We start from the raw sequence: 21,607 nt of genomic DNA, 5'->3' as shown, positions 1-21,607 counted from the left end.
GGCAGAGTAACTTGACCACACTTGCGCCCAGACCGAACTGCTTCATATCTCCATCTGATACCGTTCCCTTCCCTACATATATGTGAAAATCTATCACTAATCCATCTCTGGCCGCGAGAACAAAATTTTTAAGGCCTACAGGATTTGGCTTGTTAAGCACAAATTGGCATCATTTGCTCATCGATGGAGTTATGAGCAGGTCTGGGCAAAGTATGACATTTTTTTAGAACCTCACTTAAAAAGGGACTAATCTTCCAAAGTTTATCTGTGCAGCCCGTGCGGTCAGCAGTGTTATCTGCAAAATGAAAGTGATTCCGCAGTTCGAAGTACCCGTCTCTGGGCATTGCTTGATTAATGATTGGAATGCTTAGATCATAACACCAGTACATTCGAGTCTGCGGAAACCTTAATGTACCCATCATAATTTTGATGCCGGTGAATACGAATTTCGAATTCGTATTCACCGACCACAAGTCCCTTTTTTGTGCTGAATATAAATTTGTCTGCTCAGCTATTTTTTCGAAGAGAGTGAGGTTGAAGTATTCGAAAAAGGAGCTGAGGACATTGTCAGCAACATGCCCTCTCACCAACAAATCTTCCTCCAATTCCGGACCAGCATTCGGCATACTGAAACAATAGGAAAAAAATATTATTACATTATCCATATTTCCTCATTAATTCAAGTATTTAGCAGTAAAAATACAAATAATGATGGGCAATAATATGTCAACTCCTCATTCGAGACAATCGCTACATCATGTGTACAAGATGTAATGAATTCTTGTTTTTATGCCAAAGCATGTAATGAAAATGAATCTAGTGTATGACCGGATGGTATATAAAACCAATAAATATATTATTAAGGAAATTGTAAACCTACCATTTTGTGAGCCAGGGAAGAACCCTGGATTGTGATGTCGAAGGTTGTAAATGTCGTCGCTGTTGTCGGACTCGTAACCGTCGCCGACTTCGCAATCTGTCGTCCAATATTTCGTCGAGTTCATCAGTATTAAAAGATTTATCTATATGTAAACAAAAAAACATAACCTAATTACATTCATATACTCGTGTCAAACTTATCAGTTTATCACTGTAGATAACGTTTTCAATTTACGATTATGTTGTATTAAAAACACGGACACGTGTTTGAAAGCACATAAAATATTTGATTACCTACAATCAATCATTGGTTACATTGTATAAGCATTGTGAATAATTATAATGATGATTATGAGATACATTTTCGAGACAAGTTTCAGTAATTTTATTAAATTCGGTTCTACAATCATATTATGCGAATGAAAGAAATTCACTATCTATTAGATAATTTACAAAACGTACAAGATGGGCTCGATGACATTTGTCATAAACATAACCTCAAACTAACGTAAAGTATTTATAATTCTACGAAAACGATGAGTCTACGCCTAAAATAATATATATTGATGATAAATGCATGATGGTGATTGAAAATACAGTATATGTAACTCTTTTCAATAATTTTTGAATGTTTGTTTGACAATCAAAACTGCGTGACATAGTTTGTCATTTTGATGTACGATAATAATATTATTTATTATACACTGAAAAGTTTACTTACTTGACAAAAATGTTACTGATGAGTCGATTCCTTCCTGTTTTCAAACAATATACCTAATAATGGCCAAATAAAGAAGAATTGTCATAAACCCGATATTCGATCTTCGATCGAGAGCACGAATGCTACCATATGTTAAAATGCGAGATTTGTTTATTTTGTTGATTATTTTTATCATAAATAATGATAAAAAACAGTTGTAATTTAAGCAAATACTAATTGCAAATAATTCGCAGTTTCAAATTTTGAATATAGGCAGGTTTCTACGTAAATTAAGTTAATATTGTAATTTCAATTATTAAGTTATTTTTATTCATATGGCAATTTCGCCTCAAACTGATAAACTGATTTTTGTCAAAATGCAGAGAAATGTTATTTTGTCTTGTCTATGTGTGAGTTTCATTTTCAACGTAATGTTATGGTATGTGTGTTTTGTATGGAGATATTTTGTTTCCAAATAATTCCACAACGGCAGCACCATACAGCCAAGCGTCGGCTAAGTGTTGTCAGCATGTTGCCAATTTGAGCAATTATTATGGTTTCGATTTCTATCGATTCGTTAATATACAAAAATACAAGATTAAATTTAAATAACTGCCGTAAAAATTAATAAATAATATTTATAATAGAAACGCTAAGCGTTATTCGCGATAAATTGCGTTTAAGCCGAGATTTTTCGATTTTAATTGCGTGCTTTCTAACCTCTAAATCGATGTTTTTTAAATTTGAAAAAAAAGATATAAGGATATAATAAATTCCAATTTTCGCTTAGCGTTTCCCTGGGTAATAGATTTACATACATTTTTATCGTAATTTTGATAATAAATCTTATGTCATTCATTCTTACCATCCGATAGAAATGTACCGAATTTGACACGTATTTTTGGTATATAGAACTCCATGATACTTTTAAATTTTTTATTTTATTTTTCTCATTACTTTTGAATATATATTTACCGATTAATAAACTTTTCTAGCTATTTTTCGATAACAACTTTACCTAGAGACATCACCTTAAGGCGAATTCTTTGCCTCAATTTACGATCAAATGTGACTTCAACGCCATCTAAAGGCATATACAGGCATCTACCATGAATTTCTAAAAATGTGTTACTAAAAACTTTCGTCGATCGCAACCGGATGGCAATAAAATATAAAATAAAATATTGTGTGTCGCCACATATTAAAAATCATAAGCTTGATAAAAATGCATTTAAATTTATTATACATTTACTTACCTATGTAAAAATATTTACAATTAATATTAACCCCATAAAATATTTACAATTCTAACATGTATATTTGATTTGATTTAAAGTGTTTATGATTTTTACATTTTGTTTACCGTAGTTTTTTTTAGTGGCAATAAAAGGGTATCCTGTCCAGTTAATGAACCAGATTTTTTTACGTTGTCAATACGAATTAATATAAATATTTTTCTACAGTAAAATTCATTTATAGTAGTAAATGAACATTTAAGTACAAATGTTTATAAGATTGAGTTTAATCTTGTACAATTGACAATTACATCGAATTTCTACTAGAGGTGAAATAAAAGAATGATATTAAATGAATAGCAAAACAAATGCCATTCGAATTATTATTAAACAAAATAAGGAATATACAGTTGTACTTGGTTATTACTAGGAAGGTTGGACCGGCTGAATTTGCTTGTTATAAGCGGTACTCGTTATATCAGAGAATAGGTATTTTTATTGTCGGCGAAAACAACAATTAGACACTTAACTAGTGTCATAAACGTAATCTGTCCCCGGCGGCATCCTGTCCGATCGGATTTTATTGCTTAGCGTCGAAATGTCTTTAAACGATCAACACATTACCAGTATTTTAGCTCGGTATATCCGATAAGTATCTCGTTATAACAGTGAATAAAAATGTATGGAGAAAATCATATACCAAATGTCAACGATTGTTTACGATCAACACATTACCAGTATTTTAGCTCGGTATATCCGATAAGTATCTCGTTATAACAGTGAATAAAAATGTTTTGAGAAAATCATATACCTACCAAATGTCAACGATTGTTTCCTCATTACATCCGAGAACTCGCTATGTCCGAGATTGTAATAACCGAGTTCGACTGTAGTTATAATTATGACAATATAGTCGATATTATATAGACATCCCAATTCATTTCGTTTCAACCATGTCCGATCCTAATGGGTTCATATGGGCCTCCACAGAGTGGACGGTTTGTATTAACTAACTAACTATATCTGAGATAAGAATAAAGTAAGACACGCAACGAATTGAATAAAAAAGAAGTTGGAGGTAAGAAAAAACGTAAATAAACATGCGAACAAATCTTGATAAGCAAACCCAAGGACAAAATAAGTGACAAATTAAAAAAAAAATTATAAAACGTAAGAAAAAAATTTTGAATTTGAAGTAAGTGCACCACTGATTACATAATATTCTAAGAAAAAGACAGAACGTTATTTCTTTGAAAAAATCTAATGTCGATTTTAAAGAACAGTGCAAGATAAAATAAAAGATAGTTTTATTTATTTTACCTATAAATGTGTAAGTGAAATGGATTTGGAGATATAAAAAGAAACCTTATTGGCCCAGTGGTTTCTAGGTGTGGACTTTTGTAATTCCCTGAAGATCTCGAATAAATAATTAAAAATAATCAACACCTATACCATATTCCTAGGCATCTACTATGATTGAAAAGTAGATCTTAATTTTTTGTATTTATGATTGCTTCATAAAAAAAACAATATTTACGACTTTATGATGTAGCAGATAAATGAGCAACTAAATAGTGATCCAAATATTATGAAAAGTTCAACTATCAAAGCATCACGGCATAAAATTAGTAATACCACGGTTATACACAATTTATTGTACCTACCTATTGTTATAATTTTCTTAGTTCATTTAATCGTTTTTAATTTAATTTATTTTCAAATTCACCTCTTATGTGTTCATTCACTGAATTGTTTACCCTATATTTTACGGAGACTAATAATAACTTCTATTTTCTACATACTAAATTATCAACCTCCACTTTTTGACAGGACGGCATACAGTTATATAGGCACGTAGATAATAATTTTAAGGCCGTAGACAGGAATGAACGTTTGATGGCCCAAATATAGTACAATAGTATGTATGTAATTAAAGTTAGGGTACAAGTCGGTTATCCTGGATACAGCGGCAAACACATTTTGAAAATAGCCTATATACTGGATTATTTGTTAGGATTACCTAATCTAACTTAAACTAACCCAAACTAACAAATAATCCAGTATATCGGCTATTTTCAAAATGTGTTTGCCGCTGTATCCAGGATAAACATATAGAACAAAAGTTGTGAAAGAAAGAAGTGGAAGTTTGTCGAGGTTGTTTTGATCGGGTTAATTTGTCTTTGATTAATATTGTGACTAGAAATTTTAACAATTCTTATTATTTTTAACATTGTATATTGTTCATAATTTTCGCGACTACCACGTGAATAGATGAATTTTATTTACTTATAACATTTTAAACACTTAACATAAATAGGGAGAAATTGTACAGTCACTAGACAAAGATTAAATTTGATGTGTGTCATAAGTATGCTTTCTTTATATTATTATGAAACTATATTTATTTTAAAATCGCTTTATAAAAGGTAGGTACGTCAAAACAGTAATAAATATCTGAAATAATTTCACAACACTATTTCAAAAAGTGGAGGTTGATATATGATCGTCCATTGTGACATATGCTCCAATATCGCAAACCGAAAATGTTATTATGGACAGAGCAAAATTAACAGAGTGCTTGTCTTCATACCTGGCGACATGCTGGCGACCCTTTATTTTCAATGTATGTGTGTATTTTTTAATCTATGCGAGTATTGTTTCAAAAATGGTACGATTTATTTCCGCTTTAGCAGCACATGTCGATAAAAGTCTTGTCATACATTAATTTTATTTACTATCGATTAGTTAATATACAAAAATACAAGATTAAATTTTAATAACTACCCTAAAAATTAATAAATAATATTTTTAATAGAAACGCTAACCGTTTTTTCTCAGTTATTGCGTACAAACCGAGTTTTTTCGATTTTAATTACATGCTTTCTAACCTCAAAATCGATGTTTTTTAAATTTGAAAAAAAAGATATAAGGATATAATAAATTCCAATTTCCGTTTAGCGTTTTCCTAGGTAATATATTTACGTATATTTTTATCGTAATTCTGATAATTAAACTTATGTCATTCATTCTTGCCACCCGATACAAATGTACCGAATTTGACACGTATTTTTGGAATATGGAACTCCATGATGACTTTAAATTTTTTATTTTATTTTTCTCATTACTTTTGAATATATATTTACCGATTAATAAACTTTTCTAGCTATTTTTCGATAACAACTTTACAAAGAGACATCACCTTAACAAAATCATGCAACAAATGCATGCCATTAAAAGCCTAGGTGCCGTATAACAGTCGATATTGAAGAACTTGGGATATCTTTAGAAGCCAAGTCTTAAAGATCTGTAGGAAAGATGTATAATATCATTATGATACCCTCTGAAAAATCTGTTAAGACTTCTCTTTGTGAGGCGGCAAAAATCCACATTGAATTGTAGTTAATAAAAAAAATCTTATATGTAGTTTAATATATTATTATGATATGTACCAAGGCCCATTCCCTCCCATTCAATAAATACTAAAATTTTCGGCAACAAATGAAATTCCGGTGTTCACTATCCCCAGTAATACGGCAAAAGATTAAAAGAGACATGCTAGAAGCATCCACATATAATTTGAAAGAATATTCTTCCCTTTTATAATTGGAATGGGTCAATCTTTTAATACCTATTACAATATTTATTATTATACTCTATTTATATATTATAGGCATAAAGGGAGAAAAATTTGTGCGAAATCAATACAAGCGCTTACCAAAAAGCTGTCTCTGTTCTTCCTCTGTCCTCTTTTGTTACGTTTCTTGGTCTGGTCACGATCCGCCAAGTACTCTGACTCCAAATTTCTGATGTGCTGCTCAAACACCACAAGAGCGTCCTCTTTGTCCATACCGAGTAGACTGACGTCGGTCTTGAAAGCCACATTCTCCAGCAGCATCACCTGCGCCTCGCTCCACGTTGTCCCGTATGAAATCTCCGTCATGTTGTCCAGAACCTGTCCCAGCATCTTCATGTTTCTCTTCTTCAAAACCTTCGCCTCCTCTTTTTCCCTCTTGGCCAAAGTGAACATGCAATCCTCGTAGATGTCTCTTCGGTCTTGATCCGCTACGCAACGCCAAACCTGAAACACCACGACACCCGTTAATAACTAATATTCACTATCCACTACAATGTAGTGGTTCCCAAATTGTGGTACACATAGCCAGTGGGTTTCAAGTTAACAGCTCTCTGCCATTTCTGTGACATTTAAATAGCTCTGTAAATTGACGCTAAAGATGTGCATCACACATGCACATAATGCTCCGTGTTTATCCTCAGATTTATTCCAATATAACACTTTACTCCAAAACCATTAAAAATTGTGATAAATGTGCTATAATGTATTCCAAGTACATATTAAGGTTGTACCTCAGTTGAGGCACAGTCTAAAAAGATCGTGGCTAGGCGATGCGCGGATTGCGGGTGCAAATGACGCATGCCAAACGAAATATAATTTGTCATATAAATCCAACATACGTCCATTTTATGTTCTGTTTATTGTTCTATTAGTAACAATAATAATGTATTCAATGACATGTTTTCTTTTTAAAGTAAATGGGTAACGTTTTTAGTCATCTTTACACGATTTAAGAATTATTATGCCCGTCGCCATCACGAAACAAAGTGACGTGTTTCCAGCTCGACGTTCTCTGTCAGAATGCGAGCGAGTCCAAAATTTCATCGCGCCTATAGTTGAAAATTATTTGCCGTTTCACTGATGTATCACCTTAAGCATTTCAGGATTATGAAACAACAAAAATAACATTTGTCAACATCGCCTCTTCTAGCCGCGTTAATTATATAAACCTACAAGCTATTATTGTGCAAAATATTTTCGAGAAATTCGCAGGCACGACTTTGCATGACGGTTGAAACATATAAAACAACTCAAAGATTCGATTAACACCATGCTACCAGTTATTTTAGATAACCACCTTGCACACAGAATACATCCATAACACATAGTCGTTACCTCGGATGCAGAAAAATAACGAAAAGATGTTATGGTGTTACGTAGTTGGAATAGATGTGCAGAAGGAAAATTCACACTGCTCTATATAATATGGCAAATTGTGTACCACTTGACAGGTAAACATCAAAACAAATCCAAAATAAGGTTTGTCCGAAAAAAGTGTGACCAGGTAAAAATATGGTAGGTAATCTAAGTATTTGCCATAGTGTTTTTGGATTGTCAATACATGTTCTTCCTCACTCTTCCCACAAGATTCGAGCTATCTACTACGATCAAAAATCTATTATGACTACGACCTTGAAAGCCTCAAACATTATACAAAGTATTTCAAATTTTGTTAAAAAACTTACCTCTAAATTTGCAAACATCTCATCGCACTTATAGTATTTAGTGAGAGATGTCATTTTCTCAGAGTTTAGTAAGAACTGTTCCAGATTTTCTCTGTTCTTTTTGGTTCTCAGCCTAAAAAAATAAAAATAAAACAAATTATTTACAGCAAAACAGGCAAATTGTTGTTAGAACATAAATAGCCAGAAAAGTATATCTTATACAAGATAAGCTGTTAAGAAAGATAAACACCTCTGTTCTTCCCTTTCTTCTTTGTTCTTTTGCGTCTTGTACGCGTTGAATGCTTGTTTCTTCTCGTTGAGTCGTTTGAGAGTTGGATACCGAGGGTCTTTCGAAATCAGCTTCACGCACTGCTCCCAAGATGCGTTAGACGGTACATTCTAAAAAGAAGAAACATAAACAATTATTAACCCGAATCAACTGCCATTGGTTGACAATGAAAGCGACACAGTGTGATGATAATATCTAACCTTTTCTTTGAGAAGTTCTTTGAATGCTTCCATCGCCTCCTTCTTATCTTTGAATATGAGTTTGGGTTCAGGTGTTGAAGTGCGACTGTCAGGTTGAGAGTTCGGTGTCTCATTGCTGTCTTCATCCGCTATACGAAAATAAGCGAAGTATTTATATTTTATATGTCTTTAAATCTATTATATTCCAATGAAGGTATTCTGATGGTGCTGCTTTACATGCGATGGTGGTATGACTATAAAAGTAACAAAGGCAGCCCATCGCTTTAAAAGTGAAAAGGCTGCATTGAACATGGCTCGGGCACATGCTACAGACGCCTAAAGAGAGTTTCAACGCAGCCCGTCTTCTTTTAGTAAAATAAAAAAAATGGGATGAGAACATCTGACATACCAACAGGAGCAGGCGCAGCGGGTGATGGAATTTCTATTGCCGCTAATGTGGCGGCCATTGCTTGATCCAATGCCGACTGGGCGGGGGCAGCAGTCGCGGGAGGAGGTGCAGTGGGCAGGACAATTCTAAGTAGAATAAATTATATTAGGTATAATAAGTTGAGTGACTAACATCCATTTCTCAAAAAACTGAAATCTGTTAATACAACCACCACTCTGTGGAGGCCCGTATGATCTAGGATCGAACATGGTAAAAGAAGAAGAATACTGCAACATGATTAATAACCGAACTAGATCTGTAGTCCACCAGTAGTTGCCTCAATTCTAGCGTGAATCACTAAAAATCAGCTAGAATTGCAAAACTTTGTGTATGCAAATAACATGTGTTTATTGCGCATTTGTATGGTAAATGTTACTTCCCTACAAGTAAAAGTGACCGCACACCACTGATGCAAATTACATTTATACATTTTGTGATTAAATTATTGCTATCAAGTCATACTAAACTAATATGTGATAAATGAATTCTTACAATGAAGTCCCTTCGGTTGCAATTCTGTTTTTAATCTCCTCGAGTTCTTTGGGCATTACCCAACTTGACTGTTTAGTGTTCACATTGTGGTAGTAGACCTTTCCTTTATCCGATGTATACTCCTTCCAAACACACTGCGACAGCAAACGCTACAAAATATTACTCCAATTTATTTTGTATACAATTTGTAAATGTAATAAGTAGCGTATAAATATTTTCAAATCTTAGGCTAGACCAGTGGTTCTTAACCTGGGTTCGGTGAGTCAGTCTCAGGGGTTCGGCGGAGGTTAAGACACACACCCGACTCATATGATTCGTGATGACACGCCCCACTTGGCCATCATTGGCTGCAGGTGATCATGCAACATCACTTGGCCTATCTGTCCTGCAGGGTATTTGGGGCGCTCAGTAGTCGACTAGTGACTGTCGTGATGGTACGTCATATGATTTCTTTCTTAATATTTTAATCCCTTCATACTAACTATGTTGAGCAAAAAAAGAAAGTGATTGGACGAATATGTACAATATGGATTCACATGTATAACGGAACATGATGGGAGTCAGCGTCCTAACTGCATGATTTGCGACAACGCTCTCAACGTTTTGGTGTCAACAAATGGTAACGTACCCTGTTATTGCTAAGAAAGCTCTGGAGATTTTCATACCGTTTGTTACAACATATCTTTGCGAGCAATCATTTTCGAGGATGCTGGACATAAAAACGAAGAAAAGGACAAGACTTTGTTGCGAAAATGACATGAGAGTGGCACTTGCCAAGGTGAAGCCGTGCATTTCTGAACTGGTGTCTCTAAAAGGCAACAGCAGAAGTCACACTGATTTGCAGTAAATATTCATTATTATGTTTGTTTTTGTGTGAAAATCATGTTTAAATGGTTTTGTTTTTTGAACACAGTGATGTTGATGCACGGTTCATTTTGTGCACCAGTAAAATATATACCTATGTTTTGAATTTGAAAAAAATCATATTTTATTTTTCCAATTAAGAAGGTTTCGGTGAATGCGCATATGAAACTGGTGGGGGTCAGTACCTCCAACAAGCAGTGGCGACCGGTGAGTTATTTTACTGGGAGTTCACTTTTTTCACCTGTTGACTGCAGTAAAAAGGCATTTGCCTTCATCAAAACTTCACCAAAAAATCAAAAAAACTATTGGTTTTTTAATTAAGTACATTTAAAAGAAATCATAAATAACTCACCATTTATTATTTGTTGTACCTCTAAAAACAGTTTTTCTTGAAAAAAAAATGGATTTTAAACTTTTACACAAACTGGTAGACACAAACAATTTGTTTTGACCGAATTATTAGTAGGTAGTACCGAAATATCTCGTATCCGGCAGTGACCGGGATTTATTGTTCATTTGTATGAGAAATCTATTCTTCTGTTTTTCATAGACACAAATTTTTCAATTACGCGTTTGTTGAAGTCAGGAATCTCTTGTATCATTTTTTTTTCGATACTGAGTATACATAATGCGTTCAATCTTGGTTGCGCGATGGTGTTTCTACTAAAACACTTAATCCGTTTGAGTGTGGAAAAACATCTTTCGCTTTCCACTGATGTCATCGGAATAGTACAAATTAAGTTTAATAGTAAAACCGTTTCCGTAAATGTGTCAATGAGATTTTTTTCGATTAAAATGTTTAATAATGCTGAGGCACCATCAGCATTATAAAAATTATCCAAGCTGTAAATAACAGACAATTCATTTTTGAGTTTATTTTTATCTAAAAAGTCATACGTTTTAGTCACCAAATTAAAATCATTTGTAGGAAAAGATTTATGACAATTAATAAATTGATCAGAATAAAATAATTTGGATGCTAATAAATGATCACAAAATTGAAAACGGTCTTTTGCTTGATTAATTATTAAATCACACACTTGCTTGGATTCCACTAAACAGGGTAAATCATTCACTCGCCGACGTTTTGTCACTATAGGTTCAGTTAAGGTATCAGATGATTGGCGGATATTAACCATTGCCCGTTCGAAATCACCAACACTATTTTGGATCTTAATATTATCAATATTGCGCGATTGAAACTGTTGAAATAATATTTCACACACAGGCATTACTTTTTAAAAAAAAATTAACCAAAATATAAATAAATTATTGTTTAAGTAACCCAGTAACATTTCAGCTTGATTAATTGTGTTGTAGTCGTTGGAATTATCGTTTAATAGAACGTCTAAGCACTCCTTCAATGATTCACTATTATCATGAACAGCGCGAACTGTCCGTATATTAAAATTCCATCTAGTTTGATTGGCTGATGGAATTTTCTTCTTCACTATATTTTTCAAAATCTCCATACGTTTAGATGATCTCGAGAAAAAAGGTGGAAATGCATGTAAGTTTGCAAAAAAATTTGCCACATTTCTATTTACATTTACGCTTTTTTCTAAAACCAAGTTAAATTGGTGTGCGTAACAATGGACAAAAAATGCGTAAGGAAATGTAGACTTTATAATTGATTGTACACCTCCTAATCGTCCCGACATAACAGCAGCACCATCATAACATTGACCAACAAGTTTATTTTTGTCAATTTGTAAAATTTCTAACTCTTTCAGAATTTCTGCAGCGATATCATTGGCAGTATGTCCTTTCGGATGTATAAATTTCCAAAATCGTTCAAAAATTTCGCCATCTTTTGTATATCTTATAACAAACACAAGCTGTGTTTGTGTCGATATATCAGTTGTCTCATCTGCTTGAACAGCAACAAATCTACAGCTAACAATTTGTTGTTTAATTTCATCTTGACATACCATAAGCATTGCATCCAAAATATCGTTCTGTATGTTACATGAAATTCCTTTAAAAGCACTATTACTATCTAAATGCTCTTTCATTGACAGATCTATTTCAGAAACAAAATTCACCAACCCTTTATACACTCCTGGATTTAGCGATCTAGCTGATTCGTCATGCTCACGTAGTGCTAATTCGAATGCGCCACAGAATTTAACGCAATCAATCAATCTGGATAATATGTATCGATTTTTATTAACTTTTTCGTTACATTCTTTGATTGATTTTCGGTACCCTGAATCCAGTTGTTGCCGTATATTCATCGTTCCTAAAGCGGCCAAATGCATACAATTTGTTAAATGTATTTGTGAAGCAGCATGTTTTTTAATTTTAATTGTCAAGTGCGCCAAATCCACTACACCTTTGATGGTCCACTCATCACTGCCACTAAAAACAATACATGGAAAACAGAATAGTGCATTTAATTTGTCACATCCACACAGCCATGAATTTTGTTCATATTGTTTAACATTGAATGTTCTTTCGTACTTTTTAGTTTTTGAAACGCATTGTTGTTTTAATTTTAGGTTAGGAACAGGTCTGCTGCTGCTTTTAATACGAAGGCGTTCTTCAAACGTATTAGAATGTTTTTTTATGTACTCAACATCAAACGGTGCCATTTTAAAAAAAACTAATGTACACAGTAACTAAAAATATCACATTGAAAAATAATTTAACAAGCGCGCACCACCGTTTTACATTACCAATAAGCGGGAACTAATGGCAACTGGCGATGTTGATCAGCTGTTGCAGCCGGAAACCACGTCAATATTACAAGCTGCAATACTATAACTTGCCAACGCGTGACAATCTCGTTTTCGTGTTAGCAAATGTTTTATTTTATTGAATGGACAATTATTGAGAATATTACCACCAGCAATGCCATTTATCATTCAATTCGAATAAAAAATAGAACTTCCGCTTATGAGAAGCAACATATTAAGGAATGACTTACTTCAATAACATATTAAGAAAATAGGTGACCTGATTTAATGTGGCTCTTGAAAGCAGTAACTCATCAAAATTGACATTATTAAAGCATTTAGCCGTGATATTTTACGATTTCCACCCTACCACGCATGTTAAACCCCCACAGAGCTAGTTTGGAGAGATATAATAATTGATAAACATTGTGAATTTAGTTGTCAAACTGAAAAAAACTTGAAGTTTATTTTTAAATTGTACTTCGCTTAAATTTGAGAAATGTTGTCAACATGTGCGGAAATTTAATATACGTACTGTGAAACGAATTTATTTTTATAATAATATTGAATAAAAATTGTCAAACAATAATTGTTGTGTGATACGGGCTGTATGGTTTTAAAACCGAAGATTCCCGACGTTCTTCGAAGTAGGCATTCGGACGTGAGCGACTTGAACCGTCGCTCACGTAGACGACATTTCACGATGAAAAAATATGTACATATTGGTTTTACGTGTAACTCTTTGCTCGTTGCAAAAGCATTAATCGATATAAGATTTCCGGGCGCTTTCCGACAGACGAGCGACACGGTATATCGCTCAAATGAACAAGTCTTTAAAATAGCCGGTTAAAAACACATATTGGAATTTGTTTTTGTATATGAATTAATGACCACGGTAATTAATAGATCAGAACACTTTTAATAAATCAAATATAAATGAAATACTTATTTAAAAAAAAAATATTTTCGCATAAATTGAGTGGGTGGGTGGGTGTTCACCGCTCCAGCGCTCTCATGAGAAAATCGCCACTGCCAACAAGGTTAAGAACCACTGGGCTAGACTAAAAAACTAACATTCTCGCAATATGCAATACACTTATATAACGATACATCATTTTAAGTTGAGATGTACGCTGACATTCGACTCAACATCCAACATATTCTCAACTCAGAAATGACGACAAAGTTGCATTCCGTCTCGTGCAGATAGATACGACTCAATCAACAGAGTCGAAACGTTAAAGAAAAGAAACAGTAATGTTTTGTATTGGAAACTTAATACCCCGTTTACACATGCATGGATTTACTGCTGACAGTACGTATTATCGCAGTTATAACAAGAAAATGCATGTGTAAACACGTATTATCATGCAAGTTGCAAAATTGCATGCATGGATCAAAAAAGTTCAGTAGCATCTGAATTTTCACGCGATAGTGGAACTTGTGCGATATCTGCGCCGGCGAACCGAGCAGAGCATTTTGACGTTTACCAATTTTTACAACCAGAGAAATAGCACAATACAATGACAACAACGCGTATCGCTTACTTTTAAGAATGAGATTGACGAGACAGTCAGCAGTTTTACGTGTAGACAGTTATTATCGCAATATACAACTTACAAAATACCATGTATATATTGCCAATTAAAAATATACCCATGCACACTGTTTAAAAGTTGGAAGGATACAAACCGCTTAACATCGACAAATCAAATGGGCCTCCAGACTCTCAGTGTGTCGAGCTGGCGATCCAGGATAAGGGATAAGAGGAGAGCAATGTTGGAAGCAGCTAAGGCCATTTACCAAGTAGTGCCATTAATCATAAACAAATAAATACTTAAACAACCATTATAAAATCATCAGTATAGACTATAGTCGATTAGAAAGCTTACCGATAAGTCATGTTATTATATATATAACTATTTGTGTTTGCAATTAGTTTGTAATATGAACAAACCTCGGATGGCGTTTTAAGTTCGTCAGGTTTCTCCCAAGCGCTCTGTTTAGTTGTCGAATTATAATAGTATGTTCTGCCATCGGGTGCCTTGTGCTCCGTCCACGGCACAACTTTTTCCATCGGAGGTGGAATCTCAGCTATTGGAGCTATGGGCATATCCTAGAATTGAAATAATATTAAGATACTTTACCTAACATATCACCACTATAAAAATACGGTAATTGTGCCGCAGAGGTGGCCATGAGCTTTTATAATTTTTTTTTACGAAAACAGTAATCCAATAATCGTTAATTGAAAATTTGAAATGTTCATACATTTTGATGCACCATTATCACAAACTAAGAATATTATATGAGGTAATATTAGGTTGGGGTAGGTTAGATTAGGTTAGGTTTGGTTTGGTCTAAAAAGAAAGTTGTAAAATCTCATGGCCACCTCTGCGGCACATTTCCCAAAAATCCCATGTTGAAAATAATGTTTGATAGTTCGGGGATGTAAGAAGAGCAGGAAAAGGTTCGAACGAGACAAGCCGGTAGTATGACAGGAGCGATGTGATCACCGAAAGCGATCATAGGCAATATGTAAATTAGACCTGCCTACTTCATGCATAATGTACATTACTGTATGAGTGTACTGACAATTAATAAGTCATGTATAAATTGTCTAAATAGATATATTTTGTTGAATACTCACGGGTCTCAATCCCCCAAATCCTGGAGGCGGTATTGAAAATGGAGCAATCATCGGTTGGAAGCCCATCGGTGGAGGAATCGCAGCCAAGTTTGGTGGCATATTAGGCGGCATGGTTTGAATTGGGGGCATTGGCATAGGAGGCAAGCCTGGTGGCATAGCTCCCATCGCGACCGGAGGAGGGATGAGCGGCGGAGTCGACATCACGCCCGGCGGAGACGTGCCCGCTGGTTGAATAGTAGGATCCTAAAAATCAAAATAGTAGTTGTCGCCGATATACCTAACCAAAATATGACATTCGATGTTTGAGCGATCGTTTAAGGATGTATTACCATACTACAGTCCTGGAATCGTGTTCAATTTTACAAAGCTGTGGAAACTAATTTGTTTTTAATATATATGTATATAATTCATAATCCTTGATATTTTATCCGGCAAACTGGTACACTTATTTGATTTGACACAGGCATTGACGGACATTTATTTAACCATAGATAAATAAACATGAAATAAACTGTCCATGAAAATGAAATTGAAGATAGTCTATGGTTTCAGCGTCGCCATTATTCTGTCACCGAAATAAAGAACGCAGACAAAAAAATATTGTAGGTAGGTATTTCGGAAAAGAATATTGTACCTACGCGTTGAATGACCAATACTTTTCTGCAATTTAAAAAAAATACACAGAATGAAAGACAAGAGCTTTTTTTTAGGTCGTCCGACCGAAATACTTACCGGCCAGTAATTCAAAAGTATTCCTAAATAATTGTTACCATGGCAACGCCAGGAAATTTTGGATGTACCTATGTAATGTTTTTTTATTATTAAATTGGGTACTGTTCGGTTATGAGGAATACATGGAAAACATATTTTGAAAATACCCGATATACTGGATTATTTGTTAGGTTAACCTAACCAAACCTAACCTAACCTAACCCAATGATACATCCCTGTTACAGGCGGGCTTCTCCCGGTGTAAAATAATCATTTAGTAGCCATAAGTCGAAACGTAACCCTGACCTCTAGAAACAGCTTCATAAAACATCTAATCTGATTCCTTGCTCAACCACGAAGTATTTTTTATTCATAAGTAAAGGCCTTCGTCCGGTGTGTTAAAATCACATATTAGGCGGAGGTGTAAGTAATTAAGATAAATTTAATTTAATTTAAAAAGTGTAAATGATGATGGATGAAAAAGATAATTTTAAGACTAAATATAAGTATTCAAATATAATAAATTTTGCCGCGCATTGCGCAACGGTGAAATCCTCGCGCGCCGGCGCCAGGGTCAGACTCGTGATTCGCCGAATCAAAGATCATGCGATCAGATTTGGCCAATCACGAGTCCTTTTTACTAGTCGGCGTGGGTACGGGAGATTTAAAAAGAAAAAAAAATAAAGCGTCCCTTTTCCAACATGTACAGACCTGCGAAACTTATTGTAAAAAGAAAAATATATAAACCTGTAAAGAAAATTTAAAATATAAGATAATACCAAGTTACGCACGAGACAGACGTGTTTCATTTAATTTCTCCTCAATTTAAAAAATATCTTTTTTTGTGAATCGCCCCACGTTGGACGCCATTGAGATATCCAGGGTTCCAGCGGCTAGCTCAGGTGGCCATCGAACCCCGGATTAACAAAAAATTAAATGAAACCTCGTCTGTCTCGTGCGTAATTTGGTATTATCTTATATTTTAAATTTTCTTTACAGGTTTATATATTTTGTTTTGACAATAAGTTTCCTAGGTCCGTACGTGTTGGAAAAGGGAAGCTTACTCACTTTCTTTTTCTCTTTTTAAATTTCCCGTACCTACGCCAACCAGCAAAAAGGACTCTCGTGATTGGCCAAATTTTATCGCGTGATCTTTTTGATTTGACGAATCACGAGGACCACCTCGTCGCAGGCGCGCGGAGATTTTAACGTTGCCGCCATGTGCGGCAAGATTTATTATATTTGAATAAGTACTTATATTTAATCTTAAAATTATCTCTTTCATCCATCATCATTTATACTTTTTAAATTAAATTAAATTTATCTTAATTACACCTCCGCCCAATATGTGATTTTCACACACCGGACGAAGGCCTTTACTTATGAATAAAAAATACTTACGTGGTTGAGCAAGGAATCAGATTAGATGTTTTATGAAGCCGTTTCTAGAGGTCAGGGTTACGTTTCGACTTATAGCTACTAAATGATTATTTTACACCGGGAGAAGCCCGCCTGTAACAGGTGTGTATCACCAACCTAAACTAAACTAACCCAAACTAACAAATAATCCAGTATATCGGGTATATTCAAAATGTGTTTTCTGCTGTATTCCTCATAACCGAACAGTACCTTAAATTGTTACCACGGCAACGCCTAGAAATATTTCGATAGAAGTACAGACCTACAAGCTTATCTAAAGAATAGGATGGGGAGCAGCCACTATTGAAAACTACCCAATCAAGACTCGTAACTGGACAAAATCTGACATTCAAATGAAATTTTCAAAATGGCGTCTTAGTATGGTAGTTTGTAGTTCCATTTTTGGCTATTCTACAGATAAGTATGCAAGTCTGTAAAGTATGTTTATTATGAAATTGTTACCTACCATAGTATCATGTAGAAATATTTTGTTGTAAGTATTAATAAGTTCTTTTTTATTTTGTTACCATGCACCGCCTATAAATATTTTGATGTACCTACCTACCTACCTATGTAAAGTATTTTTTTTAATTTTACCATGGCAATGCCTTAACATTTTTTTCGATGTATGTATATTTTTAAATTGTAACCATGGCAACGCCTAGAAATATTTTGATGTAGGTATGTAAAGTATGTTTATTATAAAATTGTTACTATGGCTACGCCTAGAAATATTTTGATGTATGTAAAACATGTTTATTACACAATAATAATAAAATTATTAGTAGGTAGTTGAGATGTCCGGGGTTCCAGCGGCTAGCTCAGGTGTCCATCGAACCCCGGATTCACAAAAAAATAAATGAAACCACGTCTGTCTCGTGCGTAACTTGGTATTATCTTATATTTTAAATTTTCTCTACAGGTTTATATATTTTGTTTTTACAATAAGTTTCGCAGGTCGGTACATAGTTTTCAAGGGATGCTTACTAACTTTTTTTTTCTCTTTTTAAATTCCCCGTACCCACGCCTACCAGCAAAAAGGACTCTCGTGATTGGCCAAATTTTATCGCGTGATCCTTTTGATTTGACGAATCACGAGGACCACCTCGGCGCAGGCGCGCGGAGATTTTAACGTTGCCGGCAAAAATTTTTAGATTTAAATACTTATATTTTATACATTATATTTAGTCTTAAAATTATCTCTTTCATCCATCATCATTTATACTTTTTAAATCAAATTAAATTAATCTTAATTACACCTCCGCCCAGTATATGATTTTCACACACCGGTCGAAGGCCTTCACTTATGAATAAAAAAAAAATTACGTAGTTGAGCAAGGAATCAGATTAGATGTTTTATGAAGCCGTTTCTAGAGGTCAGGGTTACGTTTCGACTTATGACTACTAAATGATTATTTTACACCGGGAGAAGCCCGCCTGTAACAGGGGTGTATCATAGTGGTAAAAATCTCTTTGGTAAAACCAGAGTTTGAAAAATTGTCGTACCTTCGCTGTTATTATTTCTTCAATTTTATTTCTACCTACCTACTCATTTTTTTCCATCAGATAATTTTGAAAAACGATCTGACTGTAAACATTCTTTTAATTATTTCGGTATTTCTTTAAAAAAAAAATATTAAAAATATCTATTAAGATTTCTCAAATGAAAAGGACCCAGCCATAAGCTACATAGATCATTGGTGAGCTACATAGACTAGAGAGTTATTTCACTACCTAACACCTCAGAAGCACGTGGACGGGTTCGTAGCTTTTCTCGGTAGACAAACCTCATCTTTAGTTCGGCTAGCTCAGTTATGTGCGTCCGGGGTGGTGTTAAAACTATTAGTCTTCTCGGGATAAGGAGTAGTGTAAATGATATCCCTTCGTGTTATTTTATTAATGTTTATTTGCGTATATAGTTTTTTTTTTTTTTTTAAGTTACAACCGTTTTAAGATATTCTTTCCTAATTAAATTTTTCAAGTGAGTCGCTCAGAGCCTTTCAGTTATCAAGTTCGCTACCGGGGGTTCCTTTTCAAAATTCTCTCGAACCCACTCTGACTCATGAAAGAACTACCGTGTTTGGCCAAATCCGATCGGATGATCTTTTGATTTGGCGAATTACGAGGTAGACTTCAGCGCCGGCGCGCGACAAGTTCAGCATTGCGCAATGCGCGGCCGAATTATAATACAGGAGGACCTCGACTTTCGCACATAATTGGTTCTTGAAAAGGTGTGCGAATGTTGAATGTTCGAAAGTAGAGGGAAGTAAAAAAAAAATTAAATTGTGTGTATTTTGAAATATTTATTTATCAAGTAAATATAAGATGTTTAATAAGAGACATGTTTAAGTGGGGTTTGCGGGTGTTTCCCTTAAAAAGTTATCAAGAGTTAACTGTTTGCCCCTCTTCTTTTTCTTATTTTAAATGGTAAATCATTAACTTTACAAACCAATCTTTTAATATTAACACAGTAAACCCAGGCTTTTTTATTTGATTACTGGAAACAATTCTTTATCCTTCCCTTTCAATGCTCTGGGATTTTCTGGTTGATAAATTAACATTGGCATCAATTTTAAATCACCAGCCAAGTCTCCACCAAGAAGCAATGTCAATCGGTTTTTAGAAGGTTTATGCCCAGGGGCAACTGATTCTTCCTTAGATAAGAATGTACGACTAGGCATTTTTTTACAAAATAAACCTGTGCCATCTACATTAAATATTTGGCTAGAGGAATATTCTCCATCTTCAATAATTTTGGATAATGAGGAAATAAATTCTTTTGCAGCATCTTTATCCGCATCAGCCGATTCTCCAGTGAATTTAATATAAACCAAACAAATTTAACTAAACAAGTTAATTAATTTAATTAAACAAGTTTAATATGTGCAAACTAAGAGCCTTCGCTTGAATAATTGAAATATTCAGAGGGACATCTTTTTGATGTTGGTCGTCGATCCATGATGACAAATATTTTTCCATTTCATCCATAACTATGCCGTGTCTTTTGGAAACAACCTTTAAAGATATATTTCCACAATTTTGAACGTAATTTTATTTTTATTTTTCAAAATTGAACATATTGTAGTAGACCTGTTTGTATCGTCCGATTGAAGCAAAAGATTCACCGCAATCAGAACGACATGTGAAGTTTATAAGTCCTTGATTTCTCTTTGTTCGTATCAACACTGCAGTTTTTCTGTTTCTCACTCTTGTTTATAAATCTTTAGGGTGAAATATTTCAAATGAATCAAATTAGCAAAACGCACAACACAACAAGCCTGCATGTGCTCCTGCGCAAGAGTAAACCTATCCTAGCTAGCTCACAAGCAAAGTGACGGGTGCGAGCAGGATACAAGTGATGCAAGAATTGCACTTGCTTGTGAGTGAGCGAGAGGGGGATATCTTTACCCCACAGCGCGATGTTTTAAAAAAACGATTTTTTTTAAATGTGCGAAATAGCGAATTGTGAGAAAGTCGAACGTTCGAAAAGTCGAGGTCCGCCTGTATTTGAATTCACAATTATACACTCTATAATAATAATTTCTTTTCTACAAACATCTCTATTACGCAACACGATCCGTTCATCTCTTACATACTTCATTAGATACTAGGTACATATTTATAATTAATTTCTTTATTAAAACTTATACCTAAAGATTTTTTTTATTACACTAATACCTATTTTATATAAAACAAATTTGTGATCTTCTTAAACTATCGATTACATACATCGTCTTTCATACTTTATTAACCTTTAGACGTTTT

General features: G+C 34.3%; 1 protein-coding gene across 1 annotated transcript in view; it reads right to left on the bottom strand.

Annotated features, from left to right (window-relative positions):
• The window catches only part of Prp40 (pre-mRNA processing factor 40), a 36,221-nt gene extending 20,016 nt beyond the window's left edge, over positions 1–16,205 (bottom strand). The window contains exons 1-9 of the mRNA XM_085960357.1: positions 16,042–16,205; positions 15,713–15,955; positions 15,020–15,178; positions 9,521–9,669; positions 8,990–9,114; positions 8,602–8,729; positions 8,363–8,511; positions 8,134–8,245; positions 6,530–6,892 (exon numbers count right to left, since the gene is read on the bottom strand). Of these exons, the coding sequence (XP_085816483.1) occupies positions 6,530–6,892; positions 8,134–8,245; positions 8,363–8,511; positions 8,602–8,729; positions 8,990–9,114; positions 9,521–9,669; positions 15,020–15,178; positions 15,713–15,955; positions 16,042–16,044 (1,431 nt within the window). The 5' untranslated portion in view covers positions 16,045–16,205. The remainder of the gene's footprint in view (positions 1–6,529; positions 6,893–8,133; positions 8,246–8,362; positions 8,512–8,601; positions 8,730–8,989; positions 9,115–9,520; positions 9,670–15,019; positions 15,179–15,712; positions 15,956–16,041) is intronic.
• Positions 16,206–21,607: the final 5,402 nt, after the last annotated feature.

This window comes from Rhyacophila brunnea, unplaced genomic scaffold, assembly GCF_057557595.1.
Source record: "Rhyacophila brunnea isolate RB1 unplaced genomic scaffold, BYU_Rbru_1.0 scaffold_11, whole genome shotgun sequence".
Taxonomy (NCBI): domain Eukaryota; kingdom Metazoa; phylum Arthropoda; class Insecta; order Trichoptera; family Rhyacophilidae; genus Rhyacophila; species Rhyacophila brunnea.
The sequence above is the reverse complement of the archived record's forward strand: the minus strand, read 5'-3'. Positions and strand labels throughout refer to the sequence as shown.